At 47.6% G+C, this 26,559-nt stretch overlaps 1 protein-coding gene across 4 annotated transcripts in view; it reads right to left on the reverse strand.

Annotated features, from left to right (window-relative positions):
• The window catches only part of LOC129859862 (collagen alpha-1(XVIII) chain-like), a 108,979-nt gene that overhangs the window by 49,812 nt on the left and 32,608 nt on the right, over positions 1–26,559 (reverse strand). For 2 of the 4 annotated variants that reach the window (XM_055930052.1, XM_055930050.1), the window contains exon 1: positions 3,876–5,339. The exons of 1 other annotated variant lie outside the window; for it this stretch is intronic. In XM_055930052.1, the coding sequence (XP_055786027.1) occupies positions 3,876–5,124 (1,249 nt within the window). In that variant the 5' untranslated portion in view covers positions 5,125–5,339. Of the gene's footprint in view, positions 1–3,875; positions 5,340–26,559 lie in introns of those variants that run through there. One more of the 4 variants, XM_055930053.1, reaches the window with a different exon arrangement.

A 26,559-nucleotide genomic window follows, 5' to 3' on the forward strand; every position in this document is an offset into this window, starting at 1 on the left:
GGAAAAAATTATGTAATCCATTTCAGAATAAGTCTGTAATCTGACAAAATATGGAAAAAGTCAAGGGGCCTGAATACTTTCCGTATGTACTGTATAACGTTATTTTATCCCCTCCCCTCTATCCTATCTTCATCCTCTCCTCTTCACTTCTGTTATCCTAGCAAAGAGCTTCTTCTTATAACAAGCCAAGAGGGCATACCTAAAATGTCCCGCAACCCAAACATTGACTCAACTACAGTCCATCTAGTTACCTCATGTCTGAGTTTCACTCTGTTTTAAATAAACTTAGATATGTCACAGTGAACAATAAAAAAGTTAACAGAACACTACCTCGTTGTAAAAGGCTTCATTGCCTCGAGACCGTTCAGCTGTGCCACTAGATATCCTGGTTCGAGTCCAGGCTCTGTCACAGCCGGCCAAGACTGGGAGACCCATGGGGCGGTGCATAATTGGCCCAGTGTCGTCCGGGTTAGGGGAGGGTTTGGCCGTCAGGGATGTCCTTGTCCCATCGTGCACTAGCGACTCCTGTGGCGGGCCGGGCACAGTGCACGCTGACACGGTCGCCAGGTGCACAGTGTTTCCTCCGACACATTGGTGCGGCTGGCTTCCGGGTTAAGCAGGCATTGTGTCAAGAAGCAACCCTTGGTAGGGTTGTGTTTCAGAGGACGCACGGCTCCTGACCTTCGCCTCTCCCGAGTCCGTACGTGAGTTGCAGCAATGGGACAAGACTGTAACTACCAATTGGATACCATGTAAATTGGGGGAAAAAAGGGGGGGGGAAATGAATGTAAGTAGCCAAAAGTGAAACCATCATCATTGTTTATTGGTGCTAACTTGCAATGCTTGTTACAAGTGGTGACTAGCCCATCAAAGACCATTTGAACAGGCTGTAATGTGAAACACTGATCTTGCTGTACCAGAAACAGACAGATGTCAGCTGGTGTTTGAGATATAGAGTATCTAACGCCACTTTCCATCCTCTCCAAGGACCCCCCCGGTTAGAAAGTCTGAATGGTCCAACCTCTCCAGCTGACACATCCCAGGGGACCAGACCAACTGGACCTGGAGAGCTACAGAAAGGGGGAGCAGTGCCAGAACTGAAAGGCCATCAGTTAACACTTCAGAGTGAGGCAACACAGCTGTGACATCTATGGCATTTCCACTGTTCCCAGGTCAGCCCTTAATCGATATTTGGCCAAACCCCGGGTGACATCACTAAATCCAACCTTGTACATTGGCTCAATTGGCTGAAAATCAGCCCCATTCTGCTATTCAAGCTAATGGTTGGATTGGTCATACATAACATAACATTTGGCGCCACAGCAGCTAGGTTTTCTCTGGCAAGGGCCCATCTTTCAGAGATTTTGCCCATACTTGGAATCCTCTGGGAATTCAACTGTCTGCAGTGATTTGAGTTGGTATACTGTAGAGCAAGTTTTTTTTTACCTACATACAGTACCTATAACATCCACTTAAATAACAGATATTACAAAAATCAAGACTTGTTTATTACGAAACAAGATCCACTGCATGATAACATCAATGCGGGCAACAAGAATGCTTTCCACCCACTTGTTTCCCAGTGAACCAACGTGAACCTTCACATGTAATGAACTGGTAAGTCCCCGACACAAACGACTCTCTCTTTCTCCTTGTTTTTCACTTTACTCTTCTTCACATGGATGACCGGACGTTTCATTGACTCATTTCAACCCTTTACATCCAACTGTCACTGACAGACTGTGTAAAAATGTGGGTGCGACTCATGACCCCTCGTGGAGATTCAGTGCCCCGGTCTGGTCCGAATCAGACAGCTCCTTGTTGGAAGGGGGCACGCAGGCACCCTCACCCTTTCTCCCAAACCAGAGGGCACAATCGCCACACTCTTCCCCAGAGCAGATCATTGTCCATGAATCTACCACACCCCGCCACGCACCCCAGACTGTCCATAACAGCACCAGTGTGGATGAGATGAATCCATTGTTCAGACTGCAGTGGTCTGCTCTGGAAGGCATCATCCACTCCTAGAAACATTCTACATTCCAATCCTCATGCTCACTGATTTCAGACATTGATTCCCAGAAATACTAGAATACAGTATGGAGGCTGTGTAATATAAAGATGGCAATGAAAGGAAGCTGGCGAATTTCGATAAGGGTCGGATTGATTGTCGCCCACCAAGCCGAATTCCATTGGTACAGATAGTGGCGTGAAAATGCTTTGTAGATTGACAGAGACAAGATGGTTGACCCTCTTCAGCCAGATAGTTGAGTCAAATCTTAAGATGGCTGTTTGTAATAGTTTGTTTCCATCCTTCTACCTATAGGTCCATCATCAGCCTACCATCAACCCATGCATCCCTTCATCCATCTCCACCTCTCATGCTGATAGGACAAACTTAGTGAACTCTGAAAAACAGGATACTGGAATAGAAAAAGGCACATCAGTGGTAGAGAGGCCTAAGGGACAGTCCCCATAAAACAGACTAACGTCAACTCCACAACAAAACAGGGACTTTCCATTTAAACTCCCATCTCAAATGACAAGTGAACTCAAGGGAACAAAGGAAAGAGTGCACTGTGTGTGTGTGTGTGTGCATCTGTGTGTGTGTGTGTGTTTGATTCAGTGTGTATGTACAAGTCTAGGAATGCAACCCAGAAGAGAAGGACATGCTGACAAGCATGGTGGTGTTCCACAGCTTTGCTTGGCAAACAGAAGCACCAAGTAAATCACAAATGAACATGTGCTGAAGTAATTTATCTTGTCGGGCAAAAACACGACGAGTGCAAACTACGATGAAATGAGTACAGCCAATATAAGGAAACAGTCTTTCTATCATGTCTCATATTGACCTATTCTGTCATGTATTACAACTAAAGGAAAACAGTGACATTTATGTATACTACTACGCTGCTATGCATTTCTTTTAAATGAGCCTTCCAAAAATAGTGGCTTTACAGCCTAACTCCTATTTTATAGGACTTTATCTAAACTCCTACCCTACTTGGTAAAAGTAAAGTTAACACGGACAATACAAAACGTTTTCAATAACATGCTAAGAAACCTGAGCACTTACAAATCGCCATGGGAAAACAGCTGTGTGATAAATATGGCTTGATGCGTTTTATGTGCTGTGACTGAACTCAGACAATCAATTCTCCCATGCATACTCAGCAGGGAATGATTTATTCAGCTGCCATAGCCTGCCGAGCTAAAGCCCGGGTAGAGCTTATAGAAGTCTGGAGAACAGATTCTAAACAGTGTGCATTTTCCACTTCTCCATATGCATCTTTACTGCATCACATGAATCACAAGTCCACCCTACAGTACGAGCATATCTGAATACTCATAAATGCTTCATTAGAAAGAATGCAGGAAAATAATTTTCCGCTGTCGGAAAACAACATGTTGTAGCATGATTTTGTCCAATGCTTCATGTATATTTCATGGGTTGTCTCCACTCTATGCAGACAAAACATTATTATTAACGTTAACATTTATAACCAACATGCAAATGCTCCCAGGTCGGTGGTCTATAGTGGCGGTCAGTCATGCTTGTGTTCATGTCACACTTCTGATTACGTGCAGTGGAGTGTGATTGACCCCAAAACAAGGTACAATCATCAGCAGTCCCTGACTGAAAGTCCCCACCGCCGCCAAGCATTTTGAACTCGCTCAAATGTGAGGATAATGCGTGTCTATGCTGCTTCACAAAGGTGTGTTAAACACACGTGCGCATGCACACACACACACACACACACACACACACACACACACACACACACACACACACACACACACACACACACACACAACCAGACAACCGGATTCAAAATGTATCTCCAAACAGGATACATTCTAACCCGTGGTTTTACCTTTCCGATTACTAACTGACACGCATGGCGGACAGCGCAACCCCGCCTCCTGATCCCTGTCGGGCAGCAAATTACACTCTATAGGAAGTCGCCCGTCATCCAGGGCTGGCCAGCAGCTGTCTTGCAGGACTTGGCAGAAGCTGCAGCAGGGCAGAAGGGGAACCTTAGCGAGCACCTGGCCAGGCAGCGGGCACCTGGGCACCAGGAGGAGGCAGAGGAACCATTCGGCTCCATGGTGGCACCCCGCCTTGGCCAGCCACGCCCACTCTCTCAGGGCCACGCCAACCTCCTCCACAGAGGTGTGGTTCAGGAAGTTGGGCAGCGAGAAATGCTTCGACCCCCTTGATATGCAGATCGGCCAATCAGAGGGCACGAGTTGGCAGGTTCCATTGTGGTCATGAGAAGTGATGTCAGAGAGGTTGGTCTTTGGTTCACCCTGTTTCACCCCCTCAACCCCTGTGAGGTCATCCTCCACCACCCATGTTAGGTTAGTGGGGAGAACCAAGCTTTTCCTTTCTCCAAGCCCTGACCCCGAACCCGAGCTGGTCCCTAAACTTACACCAGACTCAGCCCCCGATCCAAACCCAGACCCTACACCAGATGCTGAACTAGACCCTGATCCTGAACCCGTCTCAGACCCAGATCCTTCCTTAGAGCCAGATGCTTCCCCAGACCCAGATCCTTCCTTAGACCCAGATCCTTCCTTAGACCCAGATCCTTCCCCAGACCCAGATCCTTCCCCAGATCTTTCCTTAGACCCAGATCCTTCCCCAGACCCAGATCCTTCCCCAGATCCTTCCTTAGACCCAGATCCTTCCCCAGACCCAGATCCTTCCCCAGACCCAGACACAAATCCTTCCTTCGACCCAGACCCAGATCCTTTCCCAGATCCTTCCTTAGACCCAGACCCTTCCCCAGACCCAGATCCTTCCTTAGACCCAGACCCAGATCCTTCCCCAGACCCAGACTCCTCTTTATTAACCGTCTGTGTGGTAGGGCTCGCCACTCCTCCGTCAGTCCAAGTGGTTGGGGTCGCGTCCCACGTCTGCACAAACTTACGGATCCCATCAGCCACGTTGATGATTTCTGCCCCAACCCCTGCCAGGTTCTCCTCACCTCTCTTAGGCTGTCCTCCTGCCTTCGTTGGGGCTTGGGTAGTAGGATCAGGGTCCTTGTTCCAGAACCAAGCATCCAGACGACCTGCGCTGAGAGCCAGGAGAAGGCCCAACCACAACGTCATCTTAGACATCCCGCTCCTTCAACCCACCGTCACCCAGAACCTCCTGGTCTGAGAGTATAGATTCCACAACAAACACGGGATCCAACAAGCACAGAGTTCTGTCTGTGTTCTTACTGTTCCTCCACCTACTAGCCGGCTAGTCAACAGCCACTCAAGCCCCCTCTGTCCATAAGGCACACTGTTAGCATGCACACACACACTGACCCTCCCTCTATCACAGCTCACTGTTTCAGTCCATGCACCGGCCCACTGCAGAATCATCACACACACACACACACAGGGAAGTCCACATGAGGAGGCGGGGTTACTGTGCTGGAGAGGGGCTTCATTGGTAAATATGAATTTCTCCCTCACATTCTGAACCCTCCCACCTGTTGCTAGGTTGATGAGTGGGTCCCCTCAGACACACAGTCCTCAATGAAGAGAACATGCACACTGACACACACACCCAGACAGAAGACACACCACACACACACTCCCTCCCTAGAAGGAAAATCTCTGGGTTGTTTGATAGAAAACACTAAACAGTCTCTGCTGACTGGTTGATATTCAAATGAAGCAGTTCAATCAATGTTTCCAAAATTAAATAAAAAGAGTCCACAGCTCCAAAAATAATGTTGTGATTACTCCTCATTGTCTACGGAACACTACTCCAGTCAGAAAGTGTATTACAGTTAATTAACTATCAATCAAGTTAGCGATATTGTGAGAAGAGCTCTCTTGAGGAAGGTTTGACTCATAGAACCCTAATACTCCGCCTGGGCTGAAAGGGGACAGAGAGAGAGAGAGAGAGAGAGAGAGAGAGAGAGAGAGAGAGAGAGAGAGAGAGAGAGAGAGAGAGAGAGAGAGAGAGAGAGAGAGAGAGAGGGAGAGAGAGAGAGAGAGAGAGAGAGAGAGAGAGAGAGAGAGAGAGAGAGAGAGAGAGAGAGAGACACCACTACCATTACAAATGTGAATAGGTTGGTGAACTCCATCATCTACTCACAGCTCTTGTAAAAATATATTACATAACTGGCCATACCTTTGAGGTGATTCATTATTTTACAGCTGTGTGAGTGAGTGAGTGACCGACCGACCGAGACAGAGCGAGGGATGAAGAAAACGAGGGAGAACAGCTGAGAGCGGAGAGGTTCAGGAGGAGCGTATCTGATTCAATAGATGTTTTAAGCTCTCGGCCCCCAGGGGCCAAACGGCCAGCCCATAGCCTCATCTGAGAAAAACTTCCAGTAATTGCCCCGCTCCATGGTTCACACAGCCTGGCTCAGTCCTGGGTGCCCCTGATGCCCCCGTACCCCGTCACCCCCGTCCCTGTCCGCCTTCACTATCCAGCTGTGGCACATTCCTCCTGACACAGACAGACCTCCCACAACCCTGCTACACCCCTACTAAACCCCTAATGCACCCTTAATGCACCCCAACCACGTGACTGATGGACTCCTAGAGAAGCACTGATATCTCATTCTGCTGGAAAAGTTACACACACACACACACACACACACACACACACACACACACACACACACACACACACACACACACACACACACACACACACTTGTCTCTCTCGTCGTTCCGCATGAGCATATGCATGTTATTACTGTAGGTTGTTTTGGTTCAGTTGGACTGGTTTGAACTGGTGTGATGATTTTTTACATTTATTTTTTATTTCACCTTCATTTAACCAGGTAGGCAAGTTGAGAACAAGTTCTCATTTACAATTGCGACCTGGCCAAGATAAAGCAAAGCAGTTCGACACATACAACAACACAGAGTTACACATGGAGTAAAACAAACATACAGTCAATAATACAGTAGAAAAATAAGTGAGGCAAATGAGGTGAGATGAGGTAAAGGCAAAAAAAGGCCATGGTGGCGAGGTAAATACAATATAGCAAGTAAAACACTGGAATGGTAGATTTGCAGTGGTAAATGTGCAAAGTAGAAATAGAAATAATGGGGTGCAAAGGAGCAAAATAAATACATAAATACAGTAGGGGAAGAGGTAGTTGTTTGGGCTAAATTATAGATGGGCTATGTACAGTGTCACGATCGTGTTGACATGAATGAGAGGACCAAGGCGCAACATGATATGAATACATCTTCTTTATTTATAACGACGAAGATGATCACGAAACACTTAAACAACACTAACAAAAAACAACAAACGATCGTGAAACTTCAAACGCAAGTGCACACACAAACTACTTACATCGACATATACATATACAATGACCCACAAACAGCTAAAGCCTATGGCAGCCTTAAATATGGTTCCCAATTAGAGACAACAGAAACCAGCTGTCTCTAATTGAGAACCCATTCAGGCAACCATAGACTTTCCTAGAAAACTACACACACCCATAGACACAGCTAGATACATACACTCAACACAAACCCATACACTACAACCAACACCACCTCTACCATATAATACCCCCAAACACACACATACCCCATGTCACACTCTGACCTAACTAAAATAATAAAGAAAACAAATAATACTAAGGCCAGGGCGTGACATACAGGTGCAGTAATCTGTGAGCTGCTCTGACAGCTGGTGATTTAAGCTAGTGAGGGAGATAAGTGTTTCCAGTTTCAGAGATTTTTGTAGTTCTTTCCAGTCATTGGCAGCAGAGAACTGGAAGGAGAGGCGGCCAAAGGAGAAATTGGCTTTGGGGGTGACCAGAGAGATATACCTGATGGAGCGCGTGCTACGGGTGGGTGCTGCTATGGTGACCATAGCTATGGCGATTACTGTAAGTTGTTACGGTTCAGTTGGACTGGTTTGAACTGGTGTGATGATAACTGTATGTTGTTATGGTACAGTTCGACTGGTTTGAACTGGTGTGATGATAACTGTAGGTTGTTATGGTACAGTTGGACTGGTTTGAACTGGTATGATGATAACTGTAGGTTGTTATGATTCTGTTGGACTGGTTTGAACTGGTGTGATGATAACTGTAGGTTGTTATGGTACAGTTGGACTGGTGTGATGATAACTGTAGGTTGTTATGGTACAGTTGGACTGGTTTGAACTGGTGTGATGATAACTGTAGGTTGTTATGATTCTGTTGGACTGGTTTGAACTGGTGTGATGATAACTGTAGGTTGTTATGGTACAGTTGGACTGGTTTGAACTGGTGTGATGATAACTGTATGTTGTTACAGTACAGTTGGTGTAACGGCAGTCCTCCTCCTCTTCATCTGAAGAGGAGGAGTATTGAGGGAACCAAGGCGCAGCGTAGTGAAAAGACATATTTTATTAACGAAACACGAACTTGATTAAACTAACAAAAACAACAAACGGTGTAGACAGACCTAGACGACGTACTTACATAAAACAAGAAAAAACGCACGAATAGGAACATAGGCTACACAAACCGAACAAACCGTAAACAGTCCCGCGTGGTGAACAGACACAGACACAGAAGACAATCACCCACAACGAACACTGTGACAACGCCTACCTAAATATGACTCTTAATTAAAGGAACGCCAAACACCTGCCTCTAATTAAGAGCCATACCAGGCAACCCAAAACCAACACAGAAACAGAAAACATAGAATGCCCACCCAAACTCACGTCCTGACCAACTAACACACATAACAAATTAACAGAAATAGGTCAGGAACGTGACATAACCCCCCCCATAAGGTGCGAACTCTGGGCGCACCAGCACAAAGTCTAGGGGAGGGTCTGGGTGGGCATCTGACCACGGTGGTGGCTCAGGCTCCGGGCGAGGTCTCCACCCCACCATAGTCAATCCTAACCTCCCTCTCCCCCTAAAAATGTCCACCCTCAATTTATCCCCACAAAATCCTTTTAGTAACATCAATGACATGGACAGCACCGGGACAGAGAGATAAATCAACACAGAGGGATAGCACCAGACAGAGGGATAGATCAGAAAATAGAGGTAGATCAAGATAGAGAGGGAGATCACGATAGAGGGGCAACTCCGGACTGAAAGGCAGCTCCGGACAGAGAGACAGCTCTGGACTGAGGGGCAGTTCTGGGTATATAGCCGTTTCAGGCTGAAGGGCAGCTCATGGCTGACTGACGAATCTGGACGCTCATGGCAGGCTGACGGCTCTCGACGCTCATGGCTGGCTGACGGCTCTCGACGCTCATGGCTGGCTGACGGCTCTCGACGCTCATGGCTGGCTGACGGCTCTCGACGCTCATGGCTGGCTGACGGCTCTCGACGCTCATGGCTGGCTGACGGCTCTCGACGCTCATGGCTGGCTGACGGCTCTCGACGCTCATGGCTGGCTGGCGGCTCTGGCAGATCCTGTCTGGTTGGTGGCTCTGGCAGATCCTGTCTGGTTGGCGGCTCTGGCAGATCCTGTCTGGTTGGCGGCTCTGGCAGATCCTGTCTGGTTGGCGGCTCTGGCAGATCCTGTCTGACGGGCGGCTCTAGCGGCTCCTGTCTGGCGGGCGGCTCTAGCGGCTCCTGTCTGGCGGGCGGCTCTAGCGGCTCCTGTCTGGCGGACGGCTCTGTAGGCTCCTGTCTGGCGGACGGCTCTGTAGGCTCATGGCAGACGGGCGGCTTTGCAGGCTCATGGCAGACGGGCGGCTTTGCAGGCTCATTGCAGACGGATGGCTCAGACGACGCTGGGGAGACGGATGGCTCAGATGGCGCTGGGGAGACGGATGGCTCAGATGGCGCTGGGGAGACGGATGGCTCAGATGGCGCTGGTGAGACGGATGGCTCTGGCCGGATAAGGCGCACTGTAGACCTGGTGCGTGGTGCCGTAACTGGAGGCACCGGGCTAAGGACACGCACCTTCATACTAGTGCGGGGAGCAGGGACAGGGCACACTGTACTCTCAAAGCCCACTCTATACCTGGTGCGTGGTACCGGCACTGGTGACACCGGGCTGAGGACAAGCACATCAGGATTAGTAGGGGGAGAAGAAACAGTGTGTACAGGGCTCTGGAGACGCACAGGAGGCTTAGTGCGTGGTGCCGGAACTGGAGGCACCGAACTGGATACACGCACTACAGGGAGAGTGCGTGGAGGAGGAACTGGGCTCAGGAGACGCACTGGTAGCCTAGTGCGTAGTGTAGGCACTGTAGGTACTAGGCTGGGGCGGGGAGGTGGCGCCGGAAATACCGGACCGTGGAGGCGTACTGGCACTCTTGAGCATTGAGCCTGCCCAACCTTACCTGGTTGAATGCTCCCGGTCGCCCGACCAGTGCGGGGAGGTGGAATAACCCGCACCGGCCTATGTAGGCGAACCGGGGAAACCATGCGTAAGGCAGGTGCCATGTATGCCGGCCCGAGGAGACGCACTGGAGACCAGACGCGTTGAGCCGGCCTCATGACACCTGGCTCAATACCCAATCTAGCCCTACCAGTGCGGGGAGGTGGAATAACCCGCACTGGGCTATGCACTCGTACAGGAGACACCGTGCGCTCTACTGCGTAACACGGCGCCTGCCCGTACTCCCGCTCTCCACGGTAAGCCTGGGAAGTGGGCGCAGGTCTCCTACCTGCCCTTGGCCCACTACCACTTAGCCCCCCCCCAAGAAATTTTTGGGTGTTACTCACGGGCTTTTTGGTTTTCCGTGCAAGATGCGTTCCCTCATAACTCCGGTTCCTCTCTCCGGTAGCCTCTGCTCTCCTCAGTGCCTCCAGCTGTTCCCATGGGAGGCGATCCCTACCAGCCAGGATCTCCTCCCATGTGTAGCAACCTTTCCCGTCCAATATATCATCCCAAGTCCATTCCTCCTTCTTTTCCTGTCCCTTACTCCATTTACTCCGCTGCTTGGTTCTGGAGATTTGGTGGGTGATTCTGTAACGGCAGTCCTCCTCCTCTTCATCTGAAGAGGAGGAGTATTGAGGGAACCAAGGCGCAGCGTAGTGAAAAGACATATTTTATTAACGAAACACGAACTTGATTAAACTAACAAAAACAACAAACGGTGTAGACAGACCTAGACGACGTACTTACATAAAACAAGAAAAAACGCACGAATAGGAACATAGGCTACACAAACTGAACAAACCGTAAACAGTCCCGCGTGGTGAACAGACACAGACACGGAAGACAATCACCCACAACGAACACTGTGACAACGCCTACCTAAATATGACTCTTAATTAGAGGAACGCCAAACACCTGCCTCTAATTAAGAGCCATACCAGGCAACCCAAAACCAACACAGAAACAGAAAACATAGAATGCCCACCCAAACTCACGTCCTGACCAACTAACACATATAACAAATTAACAGAAATAGGTCAGGAACGTGACAGTTGGACTGGTTTGAACTGGTGTGATAACTGTATGTTGTTATGGTACAGTTCGACTGGTTTGAACTGGTGTGATGATAACTGTAGGTTGTTATGGTACAGTTGGACTGGTGTGATGATAACTGTAGGTTGTTATGGTACAGTTGGACTGGTTTGAACTGGTGTGATGATAACTGTAGGTTGTTACGGTTCAGTTGGACTGGTTTGAACTGGTGTGATGATAACTGTATGTTGTTACGGTACAGTTCGACTGGTTTGAACTTGTGTGATGATAACTGTAGGTTGTTATGGTACAGTTGGACTGGTTTGAACTGGTGAGTGGTTAACTGTAGGTTGTTATGGTACAGTTAGACTGGTTTGAACTGGTGTGATGATAACTGTAGGTTGTTACGGTTCAGTTGGACTGGTTTGAACTGGTGTGATGATAACTGTAGGTTGTTATGGTTCTGTTGGACTGGTTTGAGCTGGTGTGATGATAACTGTAGGTTGTTATGGTTCTGTTGGACTGGTTTGAACTGGTGTGATGATAACTGTAGGTTGTTATGGTTCTGTTGGACTGGTTTGAGCTGGTGTGATGATAACTGTAGGTTGTTATGGTTCTGTTGGACTGGTTTGAACTGGTGTGATGATAACTGTAGGTTGTTATGGTTCTGTTGGACTGGTTTGAACTGGTGTGATGATAACTGTAGGTTGTTACGGTTCAGTTGGACTGGTTTGAACTGGTGTGATGATAACTGTATGTTGTTATGGTTCTGTTGGACTGGTTTGAACTGGTGTGATAACTGTATGTTGTTATGGTACAGTTGGACTGGTTTGAAATGGTAATTAAATGGACGTTCTTCTGGCTTGTCAGTCTGGCATGGGCCTCTCTCCACCGGTCCTGGGTTTTCACACTGTTCATTTCCAATGGAGTCAAAATAAGTTGATTTATTGGCTCAAAAGTAAACCCAGAGCAGTTTCTCAATCTGATTGGCATAATACAATCGTTCTGTTCTATTCCACTTACCAGTAAACCACATTCAAATTGTACAATAGCGTTTACAAAATCCAGCTGAATTCATAGCTAAGATGGACACCAAAGTTGTCTCTCTCTCTCTCCACCCTCCCTCCCTCCCTCCTCTCCCTACCTCCCTCCCTCCTCTCCCTACCTACCTCCCTCGCTCCCTCCCTCTCTCCCTCCATTCCCTCTCTCCCTCCCTCCTCTCCCTCCCTTCGCTCTCTCCCTCCCTCTATGAGTTGACATGGTGCCCAGGTAACCCTCTCCTCTCCGGGTAAATCATCCATGGAACGGAGTGAATACCTTCCTTATGAAGTCACAGCAGCTAAAATGGCTGGATGCTACCCAACAACCTGCTCACAACAACCTGCTTATTTTGCCATTTGGACTGGGCACCTTTACTACACGGAACCCTACTAATCCATCACGGCTGGTCTGCCGATGGAACCACACGAGGAGGCTACAACAGACTTCTTCCGTCGCGACGTACCGCTAAGGCCCTTCTACTAGCTTGTTAGCCCCGGCCCGCTAGCTGTCTGAATCGCCGTGTCTCCAGCCAGCTTAACTACTCACTGGACCCCTATGATCACTCGGCTACGCATGCCTCTCCCTAATGACAATATGCCTTGTCCATTGCTGTTCTGGTTAGTGATTATTGTCTTATTTCACTGTAGAGCCTCTAGCCCTGCTCAATATGCCTTAGCTAACCCCTCAGTTCCACCTCCCACACATGCGGTGACATCACCTGGTTTAAATTATGTTTCTAGAGACAATATCTCTCTCAACGTCACTCTATGCCTAGGTTTACCTCCACTGTATTCACATCCTGCCATGTACATTTTGCCTTGAATCTATTCTATCACGCCCAGAAACCTGCTCCTTTTACTCTCTGTTCTGAACGTACTAGACGACCAGTTCTTATACCCTTTAGCCGTACCCTTAACCTACTCCTACTCCTCCTCTGTTCCTCTGGTGATGTAGAGGTTAATCCAGGCCCAGCAGTGCCTAGCTCCTCTCCTATTCCCCAGGCGCTCTCAATTGTTGACTTCTGTAACTGTAAAAGCCTTGGTTTCATGCATGTTAACATTAGAAGCCTCCTCCCTAAGTTTGTTTTATTCACTGCCTTAGCACACTCTGCCAACCCTGATGTCCTAGCCGTGTCAATCCTGGCTTAGGAAGACCACCAAAACCCCTGAAATTTCCATCCCTAACTAAAACATTTTCGACAAGATAGACCTGCCAAAGGGGGCGGAGTGGCAATCTACTGCAGAGATATCCTGCAGAGTTCTGTCATCTTATCCAGGTCTGTGCCCAAACAATTCGAGCTTCTACTTATAAAAATCCACCTTTCCAGAAACAAGTCTCTCACCGTTGCCGCTTGCTATAGACCACCCTCTGCCCCCAGCTGTGCCCTGGACACCATATGTGAATTGATTGCCCCCCACCTGGCAGCTCGTGCTGCTAGGTGACCTAAACTGGGACATGCTTAACACCCCTCATCCAACTACCTCATCCCCATACTGTATTTATTTATTTATTTTGCTCCTTTGCACCCCAGTATCTCTACTTGCACATTCATCTTCTGCACATCTATCACTCCAGTGATAATGCTATATCATACTTACCTCGACACTATGGCCTATTGTATTGCCTTACCTCCCTTATCTTACCTAATTTGCACACACTGTATATGTCACACCCTGGCCTTAGTTATCTTTGTTTTCATTATTATTTTAGTTAGGTCAGGGTGTGACATGGGGAAGTTTGTGTGTTTTTGTATTGTCTAGGGTGTTGTATGGTTTAGGGGGTTTAGTAGAGTAGATGGTTTAGTGTTCAGTGTAGGTGTCTAGGAAAGTCTATGGTTGCCTGAATTGGGTCTCAATTAGAGACAGCTGGTTATGGTTGTCTCTGATTGGGAGCCATATTTAAGGCAACCATAGACTTTAGCTGTTTTGTGGGTAATTGTCTATGTGTAGTGTTTGTGTCAGCACTATCTGTATATATAGCTTCACGTTGGTTTGTTTCATTTTTTCTTCATATAATAAAAAGATGTATTTTTCACGCGCTGCGCCTTGGTCCTCTCTCTCTCCCTTTGACGATCGTGACAGTATATATACTTTTTTTCTGCTGTATTATTAACTGCATGTTTGTTTTACTCCATGTGTAACTCTGTGTTGTTGTATATGTCAAACTGCTTTTCTTTATCTTGGCCAGGTCGCAGTTGTAAATGAGAACTTGTTCTCAACTAGCCTACCTGGTTAAATAAAGGTGAAATAAATAAATAAAAAACAGTCCAAACATCTTCCATGGCATTCAGCTTTATTCTGTAGCTAGAGCACAGATAGAAGGGTAAACCACATAATAAACATTGCTCCACTCTTAGAATTGTTTTTGCTATCTAGAACATAAAAGGTTTCTTCAGCTGTCCCCATAGGAGATCGCTTGGAATAACCCTTTTTAGTTCCAGGTAGATGTAGGACCCTTTCCACAGAGGGTTCTACATGGAACCCAAAGGGGTTCTAAGTGGAACCAAAAAGGTTTTTCCCTAGAACCAAAAAGGTTTTTCCTATGAGGACAGCCGAAGAACCCTTTTGGAACATTTTTTTCCTAAGAGTGCAGCACTGGACAACAGAAAATATGATTGTTTGGTTGTGCTTTGCTGCTTGTTCATTGGTAATGGTACCTGCAAGTACTCTATACCCAATCTACAGATTGATTATTAGATTAAAACCCCACCCTTTACATAGAGAGCAGAGAGACACGTGCTCCTAATGAACATCTATAGTCAATGTACCAATATGACTTTATGAGCATTCCACAACCTCCCACAGACATTCTCCATCCCCTCCCTTCTGTTCCCTCCCTGTCTGTGCTATTCTCTGACCTGATGGTTCAAACCCATTTCATCTACGTTAGTCAACCAAGCATGCTGACCTGGACTGGGGTATTAGAAGGGTAAATAAACAAACTGGAGGATCATGGTTCAGCGACTAAGAGTAGTGAGAGGTGATGAGTAGAAGCAGCTGGTAGACCACTACACAGTTTGACAGGTTAGGCACACATGCATATGTAACACACACACACACACACACACACACACACACACACACACACACACACACACACACACACACACACACACACACACACACACACACACACACACACACACACACACACACACACACTTGTCTCTCACGCTGAGTATTCCTATAGTCACGTGTGAATGCATACGCGTAGATGGAGGTATATGGTCCAGTCAGGACTATGTGAGTGTTTGTACTGTGTGAATAGTGAAACTGACCGAAACACAACAAAGGGAGAGAAACATGATACATAACCACAGGGCCAACCAGGTGGTCCTGTCTCAAAGACACTGTGTGTTGGTAACAGGGACAGCTGGGACCACTGAGACCAGGATGGACAGACTGATGGTCATCCTCATCAGACAGGTAGACTAGCACTGCCTAGCTAGGGGTCTACATGGTTAAAGAACTGTCAATGCCTAGCTAGGGGGTCTACATGGTTAAAGAACTGTCACTGCCTAGCTAGGGGGTCTACATGGTTAAAGAACTGTCACTGCCTAGCTAGGGGTCTACATGGTTAAAGAACTGTCACTGCCTAGCTAGGGGGTCTACATGGTTAAAGAACTGTCACTGCCTAGCTAGGGGTCTACATGGTTAAAGAACTGTCACTGCCTAGCTAGGGTGTCTACATGGTTAAAGAACTGTCAATGCCTAGCTAGGGGGTCTACATGGTTAAATAACTGTCACTGCCTAGCTAGGGGGTCTACATGGTTAAAGAACTGTCACTGCCTAGCTAGGAGTCTACATGGTTAAAGAACTGACACTGCCTAGCTAGGGGTCTACATGGAGAAAGAACTGTCACTGCCTAGCTAGGGGGTCTACATGGTTAAAGAACTGACACTGCCTAGCTAGGGGGTCTACATGGAGAAAGAACTGTCACTGCCTAGATAGGGGTCTACGTGGTTAAAGAACTGACACTGCCTAGCTAGGGGTCTACATGGTTAAAGAACTGTCACTGCCTAGCTAGGAGTCTACATGGTTAAAGAACTGTCACTGCCTAGCTAGGAGTCTACATGGTTAAAGAACTGACACTGCCTAGCAAGGGGTCTACATGGTTAAAGAACTGTCACTGCCTAGCTAGGGGGTCTACATGGTTAAAGAACTGTCACTGCCTAGCTAGGGGGTCTACATGGTTAAAGAACTGTCACTGCCTAGCTAGGGGTCTACATGGTTAAAGAACTGTCAATGCCTAGCTAGGGGGTCTACATGGTTAAAGAACTGTCACTGCCTAGCTAGGGGGTCTACATGGTTAAAGAACTGTCACTGCCTAGCTAGGGGTCTACATGGTTAAAGAACTGTCACTGCCTAGCTAGGGGGTCTACATGGTTAAAGAACTGTCACTGCCTAGCTAGGAGTCTACATGGTTAAAGAACTGTCACTGCCTAGCTAGGAGTCTACATGGTTAAAGAACTGACACTGCCTAGCTAGGGGTCTACATGGTTAAAGAACTGTCACTGCCTAGCTAGGGGTCTACATGGTTAAAGAACTGTCACTGCCTAGCTAGGAGTCTACATGGTTAAAGAACTGTCACTGCCTAGCTAGGAGTCTACATGGTTAAAGAACTGTCACTGCCTAGCTAGGAGTCTACATGGTTAAAGAACTGACACTGCCTAGCTAGGGGTCTACATGGTTAAAGAACTGTCACTGCCTAGCTAGGGGTCTACATGGTTAAAGAACTGTCACTGCCTAGCTAGGAGTCTACATGGTTAAAGAACTGACACTGCCTAGCTAGGGGGTCTACATGGGGAAAGAACTGACACTGCCTAGCTAGGGGTCTACATGGTTAAAGAACTGTCACTGCCTAGCTAGGAGTCTACATGGTTAAAGAACTGACACTGCCTAGCTAGGAGTCTACATGGTTAAAGACTGACACTGCCTAGCTAGGGGGTCTACATGGTTAAAGACTGACGCTGACTAGCTAGGGGGTCTACATGGTTAAAGAACTGTCACTGCCTAGCTAGGGGTCTACATGGTTAAAGTACTGTCACTGCCTAGCTAGGGGGTCTACATGGTTAAAGAACTGTCACTGCCTAGCTAGGGGTCTACATGGTTAAAGAACTGTCACTGCCTAACTAGGGGGTCTACATGGTTAAAGAACTGTCACTGCCTAGCTAGGGGGTCTACATGGAGAAAGAACTGTCACTGCCTAGCTAGGGGTCTACATGGAGAAAGAACTGTCACTGCCTAGCTAGGGGGTCTACATGGTTAAAGAACTGTCACTGCCTAGCTAGGGGTCTGCATGGTTAAAGAACTGTCACTGCCTAGCTAGGAGTCTACATGGTTAAAGAACTGTCACTGCCTAGCTAGGGGGTCTACATGGTTAAAGAACTGTCACTGTCTAGCTAGGGGTCTACATGGTTAAAGAACTGACACTGCCTACCTAGGGGTCTACATGGTCAAAGAACTGACACTACATAGCTAGGGGTCTACATGGTTAAAGAACTGTCACTACCAAGCTAGGGGTCTACATGGTTAAAGAACTGTCACTGCCTAGCTAGGGGGTCTACATGGGGAAAGAACTGTCACTGCCTAGCTAGGGGGTCTACATGGTTAAAGAACTGACACTGCCTAGCTAGGGGGTCTACATGGGGAAAGAACTGACACTGCCTAGCTAGGGGGTCTACATGGTTAAAGACCTGACACTGCCTAGCTAGGGGGTCTACATGGGGAAAGAACTGACACTGCCTAGCTAGGGGGTCTACATGGGGAAAGAACTTACACTGCCTAGCTAGGGGGTCTACATGGGGAAAGAACTGACACTGCCTAGCTAGGGGTCTACATGGTTAAAGAACTGTCACTGCCTAGCTAGGAGTCTACATGGTTAAAGAACTGACACTACCTAGCTAGGAGTCTACATGGTTAAAGAACTGTCACTGCCTAGCTAGGAGTCTACATGGTTAAAGAACTGACACTGCCTAGCTAGGAGTCTACATGGTTAAAGAACTGTCACTGCCTAGCTAGGAGTCTACATGGTTAAAGACTGACACTGCCTAGCTAGGGGGTCTACATGGTTAAAGACTGACACTGCCTAGCTAGGGGGTCTACATGGTTAAAGAACTGTCACTGCCTAGCTAGGGGTCTACATGGTTAAAGAACTGTCACTGCCTAGCTAAGGGGTCTACATGGTTAAAGAACTGTCACTGCCTAGCTAGGGGTCTACATGGTTAAATAACTGTCACTGCCTAGCTAGGGGTCTACATGGTTAAAGAACTGTCACTGCCTAGCTAGGGGGTCTACATGGAGAAAGAACTGTCACTGCCTAGCTAGGAGTCTACATGGAGAAAGAACTGTCACTGCCTAGCTAGGGGTCTACATGGTTAAAGAACTGTCACTGCCTAGCTAGGGGTCAACATGGGGAAAGAACTGTCACTGCCTAGCTAGGGGTCTACATGGTTAAAGAACTGTCACTGCCTAGCTAGGGGTCTACATGGTTAAAGAGCGGTCACTGCCTAGCTAGGGGTCTACATGGTTAAATAACTGTCACTGCCTAGCTAGGAGTCTACATGGTTAAAGAACTGACACTGCCTAGCTAGGGGTCTACATGGTTAAAGAACTGACACTGCCTAGCTAGGGGGTCTACATGGTTAAAGAACTGACACTGCCTAGCTAGGAGTCTACATGGTTAAAGAACTGACACTGCCTAGCTAGGGGGTCTACATGGTTAAAGAACTGTCACTGCCTAGCTAGGAGTCTACATGGTTAAAGAACTGACACTGCCTAGCTAGGGGGTCTACATGGTTAAAGAACTGACACTGCCTAGCTAGGAGTCTACATGGTTAAAGAACTGACACTGCCTAGCTAGGGGGTCTACATGGTTAAAGAACTGTCACTGCCTAGCTAGGAGTCTAAATGGTTAAAGAACTGTCACTGCCTAGCTAGGGGGTCTACATGGTTAAAGAACTGTCACTGCCTAGCTAGGAGTCTACATGGTTAAAGAACTGTCACTGCCTAGCTAGGAGTCTACATGGTTAAAGAACTGTCACTGCCTAGCTAGGAGTCTACATGGGGAAAGAACTGTCACTGCCTAGCTAGGGGGTCTACATGGAGAAAGAACTGTCACTGCCTAGCTAGGGGGTCTACATGGTTAAAGAACTGTCACTGCCTAGCTAGGGGTCTACATGGTTAAAGAACTGTCACTGCCTAGCTAGGGGTCTACATGGTTAAAGAACTGACACTGCCTAGCTAGGAGTCTACATGGTTAAAGAACTGACACTGCCTAGCTAGGGGGTCTACATGGTTAAAGAACTGTCACTGCCTAGCTAGGAGTCTACATGGTTAAAGAACTGTCACTGCCTAGCTAGGGGTCTACATGGTTAAAGAACTGTCACTGCCTAGCTAGGGGGTCTACATGGGGAAAGAACTGTCACTGCCTAGCTAGGGGGTCTACATGGTTAAAGAACTGTCACTGCCTAGCTAGGGGTCTACATGGTTAAAGAACTGACACTGCCTAGCTAGGGGTCTACATGGTTAAAGAACTGTCACTGCCTAGCTAGGGGTCTACATGGTTAAAGAACTGTCACTGCCTAGCTAGGGTTCTACATGGTTAAATAACTGTCACTGCCTAGCTAGGGGTCTACATGGTTAAATAACTGTCACTGCCTAGCTAGGGGTCTACATGGTTAAAGAACGGTCACTGCCTAGCTAGGGGGTCTACATGGAGAAAGAACTGTCACTGCCTAGCTAGGAGTCTACATGGAGAAAGAACTGTCACTGCCTAGCTAGGGGTCTACATGGTTAAAGAACTGTCACTGCCTAGCTAGGGGTCAACATGGGGAAAGAACTGTCACTGCCTAGCTAGGGGTCTACATGGTTAAAGAACTGTCACTGCCTAGCTAGGGGTCTACATGGTTAAAGAACGGTCACTGCCTAGCTAGGAGTCTACATGGTTAAATAACTGTCACTGCCTAGCTAGGAGTCTACATGGTTAAAGAACTGACACTGCCTAGCTAGGGGGTCTACATGGTTAAAGAACTGTCACTGCCTAGCTAGGAGTCTACAAGGTTAAAGAACTGTCACTGCCTAGCTAGGGAGTCTACATGGTTAAAGAACTGACACTGCCTAGCTAGGAGTCTACATGGTTAAAGAACTGACACTGCCTAGCTAGGGGGTCTACATGGTTAAAGAACTGACACTGCCTAGCTAGGAGTCTACATGGTTAAAGAACTGACACTGCCTAGCTAGGGGGTCTACATGGTTAAAGAACTGTCACTGCCTAGCTAGGGGGTCTACATGGTTAAAGAACTGTCACTGCCTAGCTAGGGGTCTACATGGTTAAAGAACTGTCACTGCCTAGCTAGGGGGTCTACATGGTTAAAGAACTGTCACTGCCTAGCTAGGGGTCTACATGGTTAAAGAACTGTCACTGCCTAGCTAGGGTGTCTACATGGTTAAAGAACTGTCAATGCCTAGCTAGGGGGTCTACATGGAGAAAGAACTGTCACTGCCTAGCTAGGGGGTCTACATGGTTAAAGAACTGACACTGCCTAGCTAGGGGGTCTACATGGAGAAAGAACTGTCACTGCCTAGATAGGGGTCTACATGGTTAAAGAACTGACACTGCCTAGCTAGGGGTCTACATGGTTAAAGAACTGTCACTGCCTAGCTAGGAGTCTACATGGTTAAAGAACTGTCACTGCCTAGCTAGGAGTCTACATGGTTAAAGAACTGACACTGCCTAGCTAGGGGTCTACATGGTTAAAGAACTGTCACTGCCTAGCTAGGAGTCTACATGGTTAAAGAACTGACACTGCCTAGCTAGGAGTCTACATGGTTAAAGACTGACACTGCCTAGCTAGGGGGTCTACATGGTTAAAGACTGACGCTGACTAGCTAGGGGGTCTACATGGTTAAAGAACTGTCACTGCCTAGCTAGGGGTCTACATGGTTAAAGTACTGTCACTGCCTAGCTAGGGGGTCTACATGGTTAAAGAACTGTCACTGCCTAGCTAGGGGTCTACATGGTTAAAGAACTGTCACTGCCTAGCTAGGAGTCTACATGGTTAAAGAACTGTCACTGCCTAGCTAGGGGGTCTACATGGTTAAAGAACTGTCACTGTCTAGCTAGGGGTCTACATGGTTAAAGAACTGACACTGCCTACCTAGGGGTCTACATGGTCAAAGAACTGACACTACATAGCTAGGGGTCTACATGGTTAAAGAACTGTCACTACCAAGCTAGGGGTCTACATGGTTAAAGAACTGTCACTGCCTAGCTAGGGGGTCTACATGGGGAAAGAACTGTCACTGCCTAGCTAGGGGGTCTACATGGTTAAAGAACTGACACTGCCTAGCTAGGGGGTCTACATGGGGAAAGAACTGACACTGCCTAGCTAGGGGGTCTACATGGTTAAAGACCTGACACTGCCTAGCTAGGGGGTCTACATGGTTAAATAACTGTCACTGCCTAGCTAGGGGTCTACATGGTTAAATAACTGTCACTGCCTAGCTAGGGGTCTACATGGTTAAAGAACGGTCACTGCCTAGCTAGGGGGTCTACATGGAGAAAGAACTGTCACTGCCTAGCTAGGAGTCTACATGGAGAAAGAACTGTCACTGCCTAGCTAGGGGTCTACATGGTTAAAGAACTGTCACTGCCTAGCTAGGGGTCAACATGGGGAAAGAACTGTCACTGCCTAGCTAGGGGTCTACATGGTTAAAGAACTGTCACTGCCTAGCTAGGGGTCTACATGGTTAAAGAACGGTCACTGCCTAGCTAGGAGTCTACATGGTTAAATAACTGTCACTGCCTAGCTAGGAGTCTACATGGTTAAAGAACTGACACTGCCTAGCTAGGGGGTCTACATGGTTAAAGAACTGTCACTGCCTAGCTAGGAGTCTACATGGTTAAAGAACTGTCACTGCCTAGCTAGGGAGTCTACATGGTTAAAGAACTGACACTGCCTAGCTAGGAGTCTACATGGTTAAAGAACTGACACTGCCTAGCTAGGGGGTCTACATGGTTAAAGAACTGACACTGCCTAGCTAGGAGTCTACATGGTTAAAGAACTGACACTGCCTAGCTAGGGGGTCTACATGGTTAAAGAACTGTCACTGCCTAGCTAGGGGGTCTACATGGTTAAAGAACTGTCACTGCCTAGCTAGGGGTCTACATGGTTAAAGAACTGTCACTGCCTAGCTAGGGGGTCTACATGGTTAAAGAACTGTCACTGCCTAGCTAGGGGTCTACATGGTTAAAGAACTGTCACTGCCTAGCTAGGGTGTCTACATGGTTAAAGAACTGTCAATGCCTAGCTAGGGGGTCTACATGGAGAAAGAACTGTCACTGCCTAGCTAGGGGGTCTACATGGTTAAAGAACTGACACTGCCTAGCTAGGGGGTCTACATGGAGAAAGAACTGTCACTGCCTAGATAGGGGTCTACATGGTTAAAGAACTGACACTGCCTAGCTAGGGGTCTACATGGTTAAAGAACTGTCACTGCCTAGCTAGGAGTCTACATGGTTAAAGAACTGTCACTGCCTAGCTAGGAGTCTACATGGTTAAAGAACTGACACTGCCTAGCTAGGGGTCTACATGGTTAAAGAACTGTCACTGCCTAGCTAGGAGTCTACATGGTTAAAGAACTGACACTGCCTAGCTAGGAGTCTACATGGTTAAAGACTGACACTGCCTAGCTAGGGGGTCTACATGGTTAAAGACTGACGCTGACTAGCTAGGGGGTCTACATGGTTAAAGAACTGTCACTGCCTAGCTAGGGGTCTACATGGTTAAAGTACTGTCACTGCCTAGCTAGGGGGTCTACATGGTTAAAGAACTGTCACTGCCTAGCTAGGGGTCTACATGGTTAAAGAACTGTCACTGCCTAACTAGGGGGTCTACATGGTTAAAGAACTGTCACTGCCTAGCTAGGGGGTCTACATGGAGAAAGAACTGTCACTGCCTAGCTAGGGGTCTACATGGAGAAAGAACTGTCACTGCCTAGCTAGGGGGTCTACATGGTTAAAGAACTGTCACTGCCTAGCTAGGGGTCTGCATGGTTAAAGAACTGTCACTGCCTAGCTAGGAGTCTACATGGTTAAAGAACTGTCACTGCCTAGCTAGGGGGTCTACATGGTTAAAGAACTGTCACTGTCTAGCTAGGGGTCTACATGGTTAAAGAACTGACACTGCCTACCTAGGGGTCTACATGGTCAAAGAACTGACACTACATAGCTAGGGGTCTACATGGTTAAAGAACTGTCACTACCAAGCTAGGGGTCTACATGGTTAAAGAACTGTCACTGCCTAGCTAGGGGGTCTACATGGGGAAAGAACTGTCACTGCCTAGCTAGGGGGTCTACATGGTTAAAGAACTGACACTGCCTAGCTAGGGGGTCTACATGGGGAAAGAACTGACACTGCCTAGCTAGGGGGTCTACATGGGGAAAGAACTGACACTGCCTAGCTAGGGGGTCTACATGGGGAAAGAACTTACACTGCCTAGCTAGGGGGTCTACATGGGGAAAGAACTGACACTGCCTAGCTAGGGGTCTACATGGTTAAAGAACTGTCACTGCCTAGCTAGGAGTCTACATGGTTAAAGAACTGACACTACCTAGCTAGGAGTCTACATGGTTAAAGAACTGTCACTGCCTAGCTAGGAGTCTACATGGTTAAAGAACTGACACTGCCTAGCTAGGAGTCTACATGGTTAAAGAACTGTCACTGCCTAGCTAGGAGTCTACATGGTTAAAGACTGACACTGCCTAGCTAGGGGTCTACATGGTTAAAGACTGACACTGCCTAGCTAGGGGGTCTACATGGTTAAAGAACTGTCACTGCCTAGCTAGGGGTCTACATGGTTAAAGAACTGTCACTGCCTAGCTAAGGGGTCTACATGGTTAAAGAACTGTCACTGCCTAGCTAGGGGTCTACATGGTTAAATAACTGTCACTGCCTAGCTAGGGGTCTACATGGTTAAAGAACTGTCACTGCCTAGCTAGGGGGTCTACATGGAGAAAGAACTGTCACTGCCTAGCTAGGAGTCTACATGGAGAAAGAACTGTCACTGCCTAGCTAGGGGTCTACATGGTTAAAGAACTGTCACTGCCTAGCTAGGGGTCAACATGGGGAAAGAACTGTCACTGCCTAGCTAGGGGTCTACATGGTTAAAGAACTGTCACTGCCTAGCTAGGGGTCTACATGGTTAAAGAGCGGTCACTGCCTAGCTAGGAGTCTACATGGTTAAATAACTGTCACTGCCTAGCTAGGAGTCTACATGGTTAAAGAACTGACACTGCCTAGCTAGGGGGTCTACATGGTTAAAGAACTGTCACTGCCTAGCTAGGAGTCTACATGGTTAAAGAACTGTCACTGCCTAGCTAGGGGTCTACATGGTTAAAGAACTGACACTGCCTAGCTAGGGGGTCTACATGGTTAAAGAACTGACACTGCCTAGCTAGGAGTCTACATGGTTAAAGAACTGACACTGCCTAGCTAGGGGGTCTACATGGTTAAAGAACTGTCACTGCCTAGCTAGGAGTCTACATGGTTAAAGAACTGACACTGCCTAGCTAGGGGGTCTACATGGTTAAAGAACTGACACTGCCTAGCTAGGAGTCTACATGGTTAAAGAACTGACACTGCCTAGCTAGGGGGTCTACATGGTTAAAGAACTGTCACTGCCTAGCTAGGAGTCTACATGGTTAAAGAACTGTCACTGCCTAGCTAGGGGGTCTACATGGTTAAAGAACTGTCACTGCCTAGCTAGGAGTCTACAAGGGGAAAGAACTGTCACTGCCTAGCTAGGGGGTCTACATGGAGAAAGAACTGTCACTGCCTAGCTAGGGGGTCTACATGGTTAAAGAACTGTCACTGCCTAGCTAGGGGTCTACATGGTTAAAGAACTGACACTGCCTAGCTAGGAGTCTACATGGTTAAAGAACTGACACTGCCTAGCTAGGGGGTCTACATGGTTAAAGAACTGTCACTGCCTAGCTAGGAGTCTACATGGTTAAAGAACTGTCACTGCCTAGCTAGGGGTCTACATGGTTAAAGAACTGTCACTGCCTAGCTAGGGGGTCTACATGGGGAAAGAACTGTCACTGCCTAGCTAGGGGGTCTACATGGTTAAAGAACTGTCACTGCCTAGCTAGGGGTCTACATGGTTAAAGAACTGACACTGCCTAGCTAGGGGTCTACATGGTTAAAGAACTGTCACTGCCTAGCTAGGGGTCTACATGGTTAAAGAACTGTCACTGCCTAGCTAGGGTTCTACATGGTTAAATAACTGTCACTGCCTAGCTAGGGGTCTACATGGTTAAATAACTGTCACTGCCTAGCTAGGGGTCTACATGGTTAAAGAACGGTCACTGCCTAGCTAGGGGGTCTACATGGAGAAAGAACTGTCACTGCCTAGCTAGGAGTCTACATGGAGAAAGAACTGTCACTGCCTAGCTAGGGGTCAACATGGTTAAAGAACTGTCACTGCCTAGCTAGGGGTCAACATGGGGAAAGAACTGTCACTGCCTAGCTAGGGGTCTACATGGTTAAAGAACTGTCACTGCCTAGCTAGGGGTCTACATGGTTAAAGAACGGTCACTGCCTAGCTAGGAGTCTACATGGTTAAATAACTGTCACTGCCTAGCTAGGAGTCTACATGGTTAAAGAACTGACACTGCCTAGCTAGGGGGTCTACATGGTTAAAGAACTGTCACTGCCTAGCTAGGAGTCTACATGGTTAAAGAACTGTCACTGCCTAGCTAGGGAGTCTACATGGTTAAAGAACTGACACTGCCTAGCTAGGAGTCTACATGGTTAAAGAACTGACACTGCCTAGCTAGGGGGTCTACATGGTTAAAGAACTGACACTGCCTAGCTAGGAGTCTACATGGTTAAAGAACTGACACTGCCTAGCTAGGGGGTCTACATGGTACATGGTTAAAGAACTGACACTGCCTAGCTAGGAGTCTACATGGTTAAAGAACTGACACTGCCTAGCTAGGGGGTCTACATGGTTAAAGAACTGTCACTGCCTAGCTAGGAGTCTACATGGTTAAAGAACTGTCACTGCCTAGCTAGGGGGTCTACATGGTTAAAGAACTGTCACTGCCTAGCTAGGAGTCTACATGGTTAAAGAACTGTCACTGCCTAGCTAGGAGTCT

Source organism: Salvelinus fontinalis, chromosome 7, assembly GCF_029448725.1.
Source record: "Salvelinus fontinalis isolate EN_2023a chromosome 7, ASM2944872v1, whole genome shotgun sequence".
NCBI lineage: Eukaryota > Metazoa > Chordata > Actinopteri > Salmoniformes > Salmonidae > Salvelinus > Salvelinus fontinalis.